The sequence below is a fragment of the Colobus angolensis genome, unplaced genomic scaffold (genome assembly GCF_000951035.1).
Source record: "Colobus angolensis palliatus isolate OR3802 unplaced genomic scaffold, Cang.pa_1.0 Scaffold215, whole genome shotgun sequence".
Classification (NCBI taxonomy): domain Eukaryota; kingdom Metazoa; phylum Chordata; class Mammalia; order Primates; family Cercopithecidae; genus Colobus; species Colobus angolensis.
In genome coordinates, this window is record NW_012115322.1 from 1,517,217 (window position 1) to 1,530,501 (window position 13,285).

The 13,285-nt window shown below is 39.5% G+C and overlaps 1 protein-coding gene across 1 annotated transcript in view; it reads left to right on the forward strand.

Moving 5' to 3' along the window:
* NEB (nebulin) overlaps positions 1-13,285 on the forward strand; it is a 226,170-nt gene that overhangs the window by 186,814 nt on the left and 26,071 nt on the right. The window contains exons 124-133 of the mRNA XM_011943053.1: positions 320-421; positions 519-623; positions 5,142-5,252; positions 5,844-5,948; positions 6,482-6,586; positions 8,965-9,069; positions 10,616-10,726; positions 11,112-11,222; positions 11,851-11,964; positions 12,704-12,808. Coding sequence (XP_011798443.1) covers positions 320-421; positions 519-623; positions 5,142-5,252; positions 5,844-5,948; positions 6,482-6,586; positions 8,965-9,069; positions 10,616-10,726; positions 11,112-11,222; positions 11,851-11,964; positions 12,704-12,808 — 1,074 coding nt within the window. The remainder of the gene's footprint in view (positions 1-319; positions 422-518; positions 624-5,141; positions 5,253-5,843; positions 5,949-6,481; positions 6,587-8,964; positions 9,070-10,615; positions 10,727-11,111; positions 11,223-11,850; positions 11,965-12,703; positions 12,809-13,285) is intronic.

Genomic DNA, 13,285 nt, shown 5'->3' on the forward strand with positions numbered 1-13,285 from the left:
CTATAATCCCAGCACTTTGGGAGCCCAAGACAGGCAGATCACAAGGTCAGGAGTTCGAGACCAGCCTGGCCAATATGATGAAACCCTGTCTCTACTAAAAATACAAAAATCAGCCAGGCATGGTGGTGCGCACCTGTAGTCCCCAGCTACTCGGGAGGCTGAGGTAGAAGAATCACTGGAACCTGAGAGACAGAGGCTGCAGTGAGCTGAGACTATACCACTGCACTCAAGCCTGGGCAACAGAGCGAGATTCCAACTCAAAAGAAAAAAAAAAAAAAAAAGCATATCTCTTGAGTAAACATTTTCTTCCCCAATAAAGGTCGCTTACAGAAAAGATGCCAAAGAGAACCTGCATTACACCACAGTGGCTGATCGACCAGACATCAAGAAGGCCACACAGGCAGCCAAACAGGCCAGTGAGGTAAGGGTGTCATTAAAATGTCCCCAGTCCCCAACAGCCACTGCTAAGGCATGCCAGGCAACCATCACCTATTGCCCATTTTGGTTTTCTAATTCAGGTGGAGTACAGAGCAAAGCACCGCAAGGAGGGCAGCCACGGCTTAAGCATGCTCGGTCGCCCAGACATAGAAATGGCCAAGAAGGCAGCCAAGCTGAGCAGCCAGGTAATGCAGATGGGTGCACTGGTGGCTCTCATGTGAGGAGATTATAAAAGATCTTGCAGGAAGAAGTGATTTCCACACTGACAATGCAAAGGGATGCTGGGTCTGTAATAGTACTGCAAAGCGTCAAAGAGTTATAAAAGCACACTGAGGGCCTTTTCTTGTTTCCCTCTAAGCAGTCTAGACCTTCCTTGTTCACTTTTCCATTTATGGGCATTTGTCTGGGTGTCTGTGTGTGCTTAACTATCTTTATGTGATAAAAACATCAGCTCAGGAGGTCCTACTGGAACCTCTCCCCAGGCCTTAAGAGTTTCATCCTCGGGGTCTGATTCATACTTGAGTTACCTGGGGCAGATTTAACATGAAGAGCCATGAAATTCGAACTTCTAGAATCCAACCAGATGAAAATATTCATATTTTTTTCATTAAACATACATATATTAACAGCCTGGGCTAGGAAGTAGGGATGAGCAGATGTCTTCAGATTACTTGTCCGTGGATAAATCATTAAAATTTTGTTTGGCAAGTAAGTGTTTGACCAGGGTATGTACAGGGTGATGATGGAGAATGCCACAATCTTGCAGATTTCATATTATTGAGAAGCAAATGGACTCAGACATGTATTGCCCAAACCCAGTTACCACATGACTTATTTTCCCTTGTTAGACCAATTATCTAAAATTCCCCAAGTTATGACAGGTTTTCAAACTTTAGCTCAGAGATCCCATCATCTACCACCAGATTTGTCAGAGTGCAAGTTTGATCCTATAGGACTTTAGCTTAAGAATATCTTATTTCTCCTCCAATTTACAGATCCTACCTTCTTTTTCCTTGTCTGTTCTCTCAGGTATCTGTTTGAAGAAATAGGTTTGGGATATACATCTGGTTGTTGTAAGTGACTGACTTTCAGCAATAGCAAACATGGGATTTCAATCTTTTGGAAGCTATAATGCAGTAATGTCAAGTGACAGAACAAGTTAGAATTATGAAAACACAAAAGGGTCAGATGACTGATGAAAAGCAAATATTATTTTTTAAAAGTTTTTAAACTTAAAATTCCTATGTAACATATTTTATTGTAAATTAATGGAATTGTATAAGTATCTGAAACTAAGATAGGGGATCACCAACAGAGAAACAGTGGAATCTCTAAGAGTAATGAGATATAACTAGAACTTATTAATGCAAAAAATGTTTTTAAATGTACAAGGTCATATCATTATAATTTAAAAACAAAGAAACGACTATGATGTTGAAATTTTGAAAACTTTATTGTTTTTGAAAATCAAGAGGCTCCTGTTTCTAATCCTAAGTGAATCCTATGGTATGGAGAATGGGACATTCACTTCATGTGAAAGGCTGGTCTCCGGATTGACAGCTTCATGGTGTGGCCCTGGGCCCAAGGGAGCTTCAGCTGTGCGTGGGCTCTCCCTGTTCTGACTTTGCTGTCTTGCTGCGTACTCTAGGCGGAATACCTCAAAGGCCAAAGGAAAGGGCACGGCGCTGCATCTTATGACACCCCTATGATGAGGCATCTTAAGAAAATTAATGTACTCATCAGTGATGTAAGAAAGACTGAGACCAGCAAGCCATTATTTGTCTTCCTCTGATTCTTGTCTACTTTCTTGGCATTGGTCAGGGGACTGACCAGGTTGCACTCTTTTCTGTTGATTTTGTGTTGGAACGTGTAGATTGCTGTGGAAATTTGTTGAAGGATATACTTTTGCACACACCCTTCTTTTCCTGCATGAAACTTTCCATCTGGAACTTACCATTTGGAATAGGAAGGTAGACTAGACTCAGAGATGGCCTCTCAATGTATGTGTATGTTAGGTTGCTGACACTGATCAAATTAAATGATGAAATTAAAACAAACTGAGAATCTTATCTTCAACCAAAGAAACCTCTGCTTCTTCTGAAGTTATTTGCCATTTTTAATTTTTAATATACTGAAGATTTGTGTTTAATATAGTTTCTTAGTTCAGGCCTACTATGAATCAACAGTATATACTTTTAATAGCTTTTCTAATTCTCGGGACTGTTTTTCAGTCTTTAGCTGTACCAGTATACATCTCAATTCACTAAAAAGGAGCTAAAAATTAGATCTTAAGCTTTAAATACAATTAAACTCCTAAAAATATAATTAATTCAAAATCACTTTCCTATACTACATCCATAATAGGCCCAATTTCTGAGCCTGATGGGATTATAAACCCCGGAGGCTGCCACTTACCGATACATAGCATTGCAGAGTTGCCTCTTAGCTTCCATGATTAACAGGAAAAAGCTTCACCATTCCCTAATGCCAAGTGTATGTAGTTTTACTACATTACTCCCTAGTCAAATACCATCCCAAGAATTCCTAGAGTCCTAAGCCTAGTTACATGTCTTTAACCTTTCAAACTATACTCGTTTTAAGAAGATTCAGTCAAAAAGGAAAGCCAAAGGTGCTGAACTCAGATTCATATTAGTAGTTGTACTAAACTGCATTTGTTTAGAGGACTTCCTATGGAGAAGGGAGTCATAACTTTTTTTCAGTTAAAAAGGTCGAAGTTAACTTGAAATTAACAGAAGAAAAAGAAACTGAAGTGGAACCCAATGGGATTGCTGCTTGAAAAATACTTCTTCAGAAACAAGTATCTTCTAAAAGATAGGACTTTTAGCATGCTTCTAAAAGCAGCAGATTTTATTCTCATTTGAGATGGGCTTTTGCTTCTTTTCTTCCCTACTCTGACTCTGCATATCTGGTTTACTTTGCTTTTCTGTGTTTCACAGCTCTTGGGAACATCTCCTAGTTTTATGGACTTCTATATCTCTTAGGAAAAGTTGCCTTTGGTCCAGACATCAGCTCACACCTCAGACTTTCGTTAGCAGGCCTTCACTTCTTTATGTTGAGAGTGAAACTTTTTCAGAGAAGAGCCATTGTAGCATTTGTTGACATTTCTTTTTCCTTTACTTTGTGCGTCTGTCTCAGTGTGTCTGCATCATGCTGAACTGTTCTGCATGCTTATTTTTTTCTCTGCATTTCCACTGAGGATTTATTCAAAGTAAAGGAGTCTCAGCATAGTGAATGCATTTTCTCTGATGTGGCAGATTTCATTGTTACTTTGTGTCTGTTGTGCTGGATGTGTCAAGTTGGGGGAAGTGAAGAGCAGTGATGAAGCATGAGGGGTACTGGTGTGAGTCTTTGATCTTAATAACAGAAACTCTAGGATTCCCTAAGGGTTAAATATTGCCCTTTCGGTTGGCTAACATCTAGAAACAGCTCAGTTTTCATTCCTCTTAGAGTGAATAACTAGTGGAACTCTACTTCTGGCCTTAATTCTACAATACTGTTGACAAAAGCATCATTTGTTTTTCAATTAGGAGATGTTTTTGTCACTTTCCATTCTGTTGAATTCTCCTACAAATAAATCCTCTTATTTATTTTGTGAGACAGGGTCTTGCTCTGTCACCCAGGCTGGAGTGCAGTGGTGCGATCCTGACTCACTGCAGCCTCCACCTCCCGGGCTCAAGTGATCCTCCCGCTTCAGCTTCCTGAGTAGTTGGGACTACAGGGGTGCACCACAATACCCAGCTAATTTTTCTATTTTTAGTGGAGATGGGGTTTCAGCATGTTGCCCAGGCTGGTCTCAAACTCCTGGGCTCAAGCAGTTTGCCCACCTTGGCCTCCTAAAGTGCTGAGATTACAGGCATGAGCCACCGCACCCGGCTATCATCCTCTTTAGATATTTTATCTAGACATAATGACTGTCTCTTCCTTTCATTCAATCAAATCACATTTATTGAGCAACTATTAGTGCAAGGCATTGTGCTTATTTTTTAAATTGGAGTTATTTAGCCCTTTGCCTACCTAAACTTATTTTTATGTATACTAAAAGTATATTTAATCTTATTTTTTCTCATTATTCTAAAGTATTTCACTTTTTTCCTACTTCTAGTCTGACACACTTGAAGCCAGTAACCCCCAAACTCTAATATTTGTTTACTCAGGAGTTATACCATTTTTGGCCAAGCTTAATAATTTTTAAATGATATAGCCAAAGTACTATTTTAAAATAACAATAAATTCTCCTAATTTAACAGATTCCTTATTTTTCAACCTTCTTGATCATTTACACCCCCTCTCTGGATTTCTTACAGACTTAAATTGCTGTTGGTTTTGCTAGTTAGGAGTCCTAAAATGCTCCAAATCAGGTACATTAAATCACATCTCTGAATTTAGCCTGAAGACTTTTCCATTTTTTTTTTGTTTTGCATTAGAAAGAGGTGATTATTTTTTATACCTTGGAATAATATAAAAGTGAGCAAGGCTAGTGATGGTATATTTGAATGCCTGTTGTCTTGTCATTCTTAATTATTAATAGTGTCTTCTTTACTCTAAATGTCCCAGTTTGGATAATAGATTATATCATCACTCTATGTATAATGCATATTCTTTGGCATTTGTGTTTCCACCATTCCCCAATTCCCAAATTGATTGATGCCAGGAATAATTTGGATGTTTGCATTTGCTGTTAGGTTAAATACCGAGAAAATTTCGATAAAGAAAAGGGCAAGACACCAAAATACAATCCGAAAGACAGCCAGCTCTACAAAGTCATGAAAGATGCTAATAATCTTGCAAGTGAGGTATGTTTCTAAAATTGTGGTAAAATATATAACATGGTATTTGCCATTTTAATTGTTTTTAAGTGTGCAATTCAGTAGCATTTATAACACTCACAATATTATCCAACTACTGTCACTATTTCCAAAATGTTTTCATACCAACAAAAACTCTATAACCATTAAGCAAAAACTCTCCATTCCCTCCTCCCCTCAGCTCCTGGGAACCTCTAATCTACTTTTTGTCTCTATGCATTTTCCTATTTTAGAGAGCGCATATAAATGGAATCAAACAGTATTTATCCTTTTGTGTCTGGCTTATTTTACTTAGCATAATATGTTCAAGGTCCATCCATGTTCTAGGATATATCAGAACTTCATGCCTTTTTATGGCTAAATAACATTCCATTGTATGTATATGCCACATTTTGTTTATCCATGCATCTGCTGACAGACACTTGGGTTGTTTCTGCCTTCTGGCTACTATGAATGAGGTATGGTTTTTCGTCACCATCTCCAGCATTTGTCTGATGATGGGCTATCTCACTTTGATTTTCATTAGTGCTGTTCCATTTCCTATTTATGTGATTTCCTTTCTTTCCCTTTAACACATAGGTTAAATATAAGGCTGACCTGAAGAAACTTCACAAACCTGTGACTGACATGAAGGAGTCTCTGATCATGAATCATGTCCTGAGTACAAGCCAACTTGCCAGTTCTGTAAGCTCAGTCATTTGCTCCAGAAACAGCTTGTTTTACCCATTTGGAACTAAATTCTTTCTCTGAGCCCACATGCATCTTCTTCTTTGCTATTGATACACTAGATTACAAAACTGTTCTCATTTGAGTGTATTCTTCCAAATGACATTAATCTACCAATTCTCCGTTGTCTATAACACCTCTCAGAATGCAAAAATGCTTCTTTTTTTTAGAATATTTAAATTTTGCCCTCCAATTAATCACTCCCTTTTCCCTAAGGACATAAATACCCTCTGGAATAGTTTCTTTCACTTTTAACTTTTTACTTATAACACCTACTTTGAACAAGCCACACAACCTAAGTGTTTACATCTTAACTGACAATACTGAACTTGGATCCTCATTTTTAAAACTTTTTCTTAACCTCCTGTTTAGTGTTTGCCATTTTTAGTTTGATCTTGACAATGGTGCTGTGTAAATGTCTAATCTAAAGAGGAAAAATAATGCTGAGCAGCTTCTCCATCAATGTGTCTTTTTTGCCACCTTCCCCTCAGTACCAGTACAAGAAGAAGTATGAGAAGAGTAAAGGCCACTACCACACCATACCCGATAATCTGGAGCAGCTTCACCTAAAAGAGGCCACAGAATTACAGAGTATAGTAAGTGGATCAAGACCAATTTTTCCTCTGGCGCACATTCATCCACAGTACAATGTGAAAAAAAATTTCATAGAGTCCCTCCATTGTTTGAGAAAATGCACAAAGATATAAGGGGTTTTGAATTTGGTAACTTTTTGAAATAAATTCTTATGTTATAAATTACAACAACATCTACACATAGTTGAGAAATATACATGCAATTATGTGCTACTGACAGGGGCTGGAAGCATAAAGAGTGTGTTATGAGGGGACAAACCCCTCATGGTAACTCCAATGTGCCCCATTGGTTTGTGCCCCAGGTTAGGGAACACTACAGTAGATTATAGGGAGTCAGGAAGATTTCAGACAGAGAAGTGATATGATCAGGTCTACTACTGAAAGCATTTCTGGGAATTTACAAAATTACTAAATTTGTAAGACAGTCATATACCGGCCAGGCACGGTGGCTCAAGCCTGTAATCCCAGCACTTTGGGAGGCCGAGACGGGTGGATCATGAGGTCAGGAGATGGAGACCATCCTGGCTAACACAGGGAAACCCCGTCTCTACTAAAAAATACAAAAAACTAGCCGGGCGAGGTGGCGGGCGCCTGTAGTCCCAGCTACTTGGGAGGCTGAGGCAGGAGAATGGCGTGAACCCGGGAGGCGGAGCTTGCAGTGAGCTGAGATCTGGCCACTGCACTCCAGCCTGGGCGACAGAGCAAGACTCCATCTCAAAAAAAAAAAAAAAAAAAGATAGTCATATACCACATGATGTTTTTGGTCAACGGCAGACCACTTGTATGACGGTGATCCCATAAGATTATAATGGAGCTACCCTATGCAGGTGTACCATTTTAAAATCTTTAATACCATATTTTTACTGTACCTTTTCTATGTTTAGAGATATTAAGATACACAAATACTCTTGTGTTACAAGTACCTACAGATTATCAGTAAAGTAATATGCTGTACAGGTTTCCAGCCTAGGAGCAATAGGCTATACCATATAGCCTAGGTGTGTAGTAGGCAACACCATCTAGGTTTGTGTAAGTGCACTCTGTGATGTTCACACAATGATGAAATTGCATAACAAAGCCTTTCTCATAACATATCCCAGTTGTTAAGCAATTCATGACTATAACTGAAGATTCTCAGAGGAAGGAACTTGCTATCAAATGACCTCCTATATCACAAATTCAGCATTATTTAGGTCCTCTGTTGGGCATTAACCATGAGGGCTAACTACTAGAAATGTCCTCATGTCTTCTGTGGAGCAATATGTGACCCCAGGCCTTTATTCCAACATCTTGTTACAACCCAAGAGCTCAGAGATTGAGCATTGCCATCAAGGTGCTGCGTGCATGAGGGCGTTCACCTGTTTTTCCAGTTCTCCTCTGTCACATACAAACATTGTGGCTCCCCAAATTCCTTTTTTTTTTTTTTTTTTTTGAGACGGAGTCTCGCTCTGTCGCTCGGGCTGGAGTGCAGTGGCCAGATCTCAGCTCACTGCAAGCTCCGCCTCCCGGGTTCACGCCATTCTCCTGCCTCAGCCTCCCGTGTAGCTGGGACTACAGGCGCCCACCACCTCGCCCGGCTAGTTTTTTGTATTTTTTAGTAGAGACGGGGTTTCACCATGTTAGCCAGGATGGTCTCGATCTCCTGACCTCGTGATCCGCCCGTCTCGGCCTCCCAAAGTGCTGGGATTACAGGCTTGAGCCACCGCGCCTGGCCTGCTCCCCAAATTCCTAACCACATGTCATGAGGATGAGGAAATTGTATTTAAACAACAGTCTTGAGGCTCTTTTGAGAATGCCAGGTTTTTTAACAAGTGGGTCAATATGTAAAGTAGTTTTCATTTTTATACCAGTTGATTGGCTGCATTAAATATATGGCCAGTCAGGACTCACATAGAGTTGTTAACTTATAAATAAAGCTCCATGTGTTATCCATTCAGTCTAGACCCCAGGTCTCTGAAAAAAGTTCTTGTGAAAGAAAAACAGGATTTTTATCAGACATGTTGATTAATGCTAATAGCATTAATAATTTTAAAGTGTTTACAGCTACCCATCAATTATAGACCAACCTCATCTATGGGTGATTTTCCCCATGCATTTTCTTGCATCAGCATTTCTCTCAGCTGGTTCTTGTCAATGATTCTTTTCTCCTTAAATTGAATCCAAATCCTAATTATGCCTTGCAGACAGTAATGGTACCCATGCCCTCAACACCCAGACAACAACAAAAATGTACTGGATCTGAAACATAACAGGAAACTGTTCTGAGTGGCAATGAGATGCCATCCAATGGACAGAACATATCAATTAAAAAATACTATCCTTAAACTGCTGTCTAGGAATTGACCAGAGGAGAAATATCTAACATGGCTTTCTATCACCAGGTGAAATACAAAGAAAAGTATGAAAAGGAACGAGGAAAACCCATGCTGGACTTTGAAACACCAACGTACATCACTGCCAAAGAGTCTCAGCAGATGCAGAGTGGGGTAAGTCAAAAAAACACCACCACACAACAACGATCCATCACACTACTGAACACAAGCTCTGCCCACGACATAGCCAGTTTCCTGTCATCCAAAAGTGGTAGCTAATGAAACTTTTTATCCTGTGATCACTAAAATCTTCTCCATCTCAGAAATCCTATGGTTCAGTTACTTTTTTAAAATGCTCTAGGAAGTAGATATTTACCATATGTCTTATTTCAACAACCATTTCTGTAAAATTAGAACATGGAAAACTATTCCTAACACAAATCAATTATACTGAATGTAATTTGGATTTTCCTTTATGAATGAAGTTCCCTCCACACAGACACCCCTTTGGCTTTGAAATGCTCTACTCTTAGTAGAATGCCCCCAGCCAAACAAAAGGGTATTTGTGATCAAGATGTTTATCAAGACCCCAGATAATCAAAAGTTAAGATGCCATATTCCTTATTCTAGAATTGTAAGCACAAGCATTAATTTTTTTTTGTCATTTTTAATCAAGAGTAGAGAATGGAATCTTATTTTAAATCTTAGTCTGTTTTCAGTGGGAAATGGGATTATTTGGAATTTCCATTTGCCTCTCTTCCTTCAACTATAAAGAAAAATTGTTTTAAATAAAAGTAGCAGTTTGTGGAGCTTTCTGGTGATAGAATGCCAGGTCATAAAAACTTTAAAATGGTTTCAAACAATTGGTGGATCTGAGTAAAGGATCTATAGGAGTTTCTCATACTGTTCTTGTGACTTTCCTGTAAATTTAAAATTCTATTAAAATAACAAAATTACAAAAGTAGAGTCCCAACATCTATTCCAAGCCCCTCTGTGAGTCAGTCAAGTCTGGAGACTGGAGAGGAGATGGGGCAAGGAGGCAGAGTGGACAAAAACGTAGAATCCCTCTGTGCCTTATTGCCCACCTAAGCTATTCAGTGATTTTTTTAAAAAAAAGCAGGTCAAAACTCTGAGTGTGGTGGCATACACCTGTAGTCCCAGCTACTCAGGAGGCTGAGGCAGGAGGATCACTTCAGCTCAGGAGTTTGAGGCCAGCCTGTGCAACATAGCAAGAACCCATATCAAAAAAAACAGGTCATGATTAGGAAAAAAAGCAAGTTAGCATTTGGTAGCCTTAGGCTCTCCTTCCTCTACAATTTTTTTCCCCTCGCATCACTGACTTACAATTCTGAAATAAAATCTTTTGTCACCTTAAGAAAGGTGTGGGAAAGTTCAGAAGAGACAACAGAGGATTCAGAGTCTTGATGGTGCATCCATCCTTCCACTCTGCGAAGGGCCTGCCCCAGTCACAACGTTAGACTGATGAGTGAGGGGCCCATCAAAGTGTCTCAGCCTCTGAGTTTCCTTGTGGTCATCTGCTCCAGACAAAATATTTCAAGTACAATCACACATGTTTCAAATGTGTGACCATTAGCAGAACTATGATCAAGTTAAGAGCCCATACATAGAAAATGCTGTAATTTTTTTCTTCCTGAGATGGAGAGATAAATTGTAATAAAGATTCTTTTTTTAACTTGTCTTTCCTTCCAACTTACATTAGAAAGAATACAGGAAAGATTATGAAGAGTCCATTAAAGGCAGAAACTTGACTGGCCTGGAGGTCACACCAGCTTTGTTACATGTCAAATATGCAACTAAAATAGCAAGCGAGGTAGTGCCCACTTGGTCTTTTCTTTCCCTCTTAATCCAAATAATTGCACTAATGACACTCATTAATGTGTTCCTCCTACCATTTACATCACCACCTAACTGTGGGTTTCAAACTGGGTTCTCATGTGTTTGGTACTACCACCTAATCTATTACCATGTTAATTCTTCTAATTTTTTATTTGAATATTATCTTAGTATTCTGTTAACTTCAGGTTTCCATTTGATATTTAATGTTAACTGATCATGCTTATACCCTGCCTTTATTCATATTTTTACTAAACTGTGAACCCTTTAAAAATTGGAATTTTTAAATTTTTTTCTTCTTTGCCTAAGAGGATCAATCTAGGCTTTCTTGTCAGTGTTTTTGCTTTTCTTTCATGATATAGAAAGAGTACAGGAAAGATCTAGAGGAAAGCATCCGTGGGAAGGGCCTCACTGAAATGGAAGATACACCTGACATGCTAAGAGCAAAGAATGCCACTCAAATCCTCAATGAGGTAGGCCCACAGCTGACAGCCTGCACATAATTCATAGAGCATCATTTCTTTGTTAGCCAAATTACACTGGAAAAAGCAAAACAAAAACAGAGAAAAACAAAAACAGAGAATAGAGAAAAACAGAGCTTTTGATTTTCAGATTCCATATCCAACATAATTGTTAACCATTACGTAAAATATATCTCAATTTCTGATGGATATTATAACAGTATGTTTCTGTGGTGGTTATAATCTATTTGATTTAACTTGATATATTTGGTATGCTCATTCACATAAAAACACTACAGTGGAGTGGTGTGTGCACCTAAGTGTAATCTTAGTTATGTACCAAACCAGATATACAATCTACTTTATACTCTAATCTTCTAAGCAGAGAATGCTAAAAGTATTCAAAAGAAGGCCTCTGTTGACCCATATTGACTTGCATAGAATAGTTTCCTCCAGAGGGCTTCTGTAGACGCCACTCCATCCTGCCACACGGAAGAGTGAAGGTGAAGAGTAGCAAGCGACACTATCTATGACAGCTGGGGTGGTGTGTTGTGTGGATTTACATTCACTCTGTATGTTTATTACCTAGTAGTAGAATTTAGGTACCTTTTTTTTTTTTTTTCTTTTAATGCTACTATAGAAAGAATATAAGCGAGACCTGGAACTGGAAGTCAAAGGAAGAGGCCTGAATGCCATGGCCAATGAAACTCCGGATTTTATGAGGGCCAGGAATGCTACTGATATTGCCAGTCAGGTCAGTGCTACTATTCGATGTCAATCTTTCAGGAAAGTAGTTGTAACTTTAAGGACATAAAGTGTCCTTCTGTCATCTGATTTATTGGTGCCAGTCACATGCATACAATGGCATTCTTGAACATCTGCCTGGAGGAATCCACCCCAATAAAAGGATGGAGGACCCTTTGCCAGGCTCATTGCTGTCTGCCTTTCTGAGTCCACAGGCTCTGGGGACATTCAGAGCAAAGGGCAGAAACTGAGGAATTAAGTAGCTGTTTAGAGCTGGGCAGACTTGACATCCTGGCTTGTTTCTGAGTCAATCCACTCATTTGATGCCAGGAATTCCTTGCTTAGAATATCTTGGGAGTTCTTCCTCTCCTTTCAAGCCCTAAGTTTAGAATAGTTTTTAGGCATTTTAGCTTGTCTAATGCTCACTGGTATGGGTCTTTTGCTTATTTGTCATCCTCCCAGCTCGTATATAAACAATCCATGCCTTACTATCTGTTGATGATCCCTCCTTACCCATATCCCATCCTGCATCCAACTAGATCTTCTCTCAACAGCTAGGACTTGACTTTTCTTACTGAATTTCACTCTTTGGTATAAAACTACGAACAAAATAGGAAGAAATGTCTGTTGAATGTCAAATGAATGAGTCCCTCTTGGAAAAGAAATATGGCTCACCTCTTAATCAAATCAAGCCAACAACTGTTGTGCACATTGTAAACATTTACCCAACTATTGGGTGTCTTTTACAGATTAAGTATAAGCAATCAGCAGAAATGGAGAAAGCCAATTTCACTTCTGTGGTTGATACTCCAGAGATCATTCACGCCCAACAAGTCAAGAATCTTTCAAGCCAGGTAAGGACATTCGTCATGCCATCACTCAAACCCCAATCATGGAAGAATGGAAGTCCTTCCATTAATACCTTAAGAGATTTTTCAAATCACAGTTTTTCCCAATAAAAAAGAGATTCACCAGGTGCGGTGGCTCATGCCTGTATTCCCAGCATTTTGTGAGGCCAACGCAAGTGGATCACTTAAGTCCACGAGTTTGAGATCAGCCTGGGCAATGTGGCAAAACCCTGTCTCTACAAAAATTGGCCAGGTGTGGTGGTGCATGCCAGTCCCAGCTTCTAGGAAGGCTGAGGTGGGAAGATGGATTGAGCCCAGGTGGTTGAGGCTGCAGTCGGCTATGACTGCACCACTGGAGTCCCCTGGGCGACAGGGTGAGACTCTTAAAGAAAAAAGAGAGAGAGACAGGCCTGGCGCGGTGGCTCACGCCTGTAATCCCAGCACTTTGGGAGGCTGAGGCGGGTGGATCACGAGGTCAGGAGA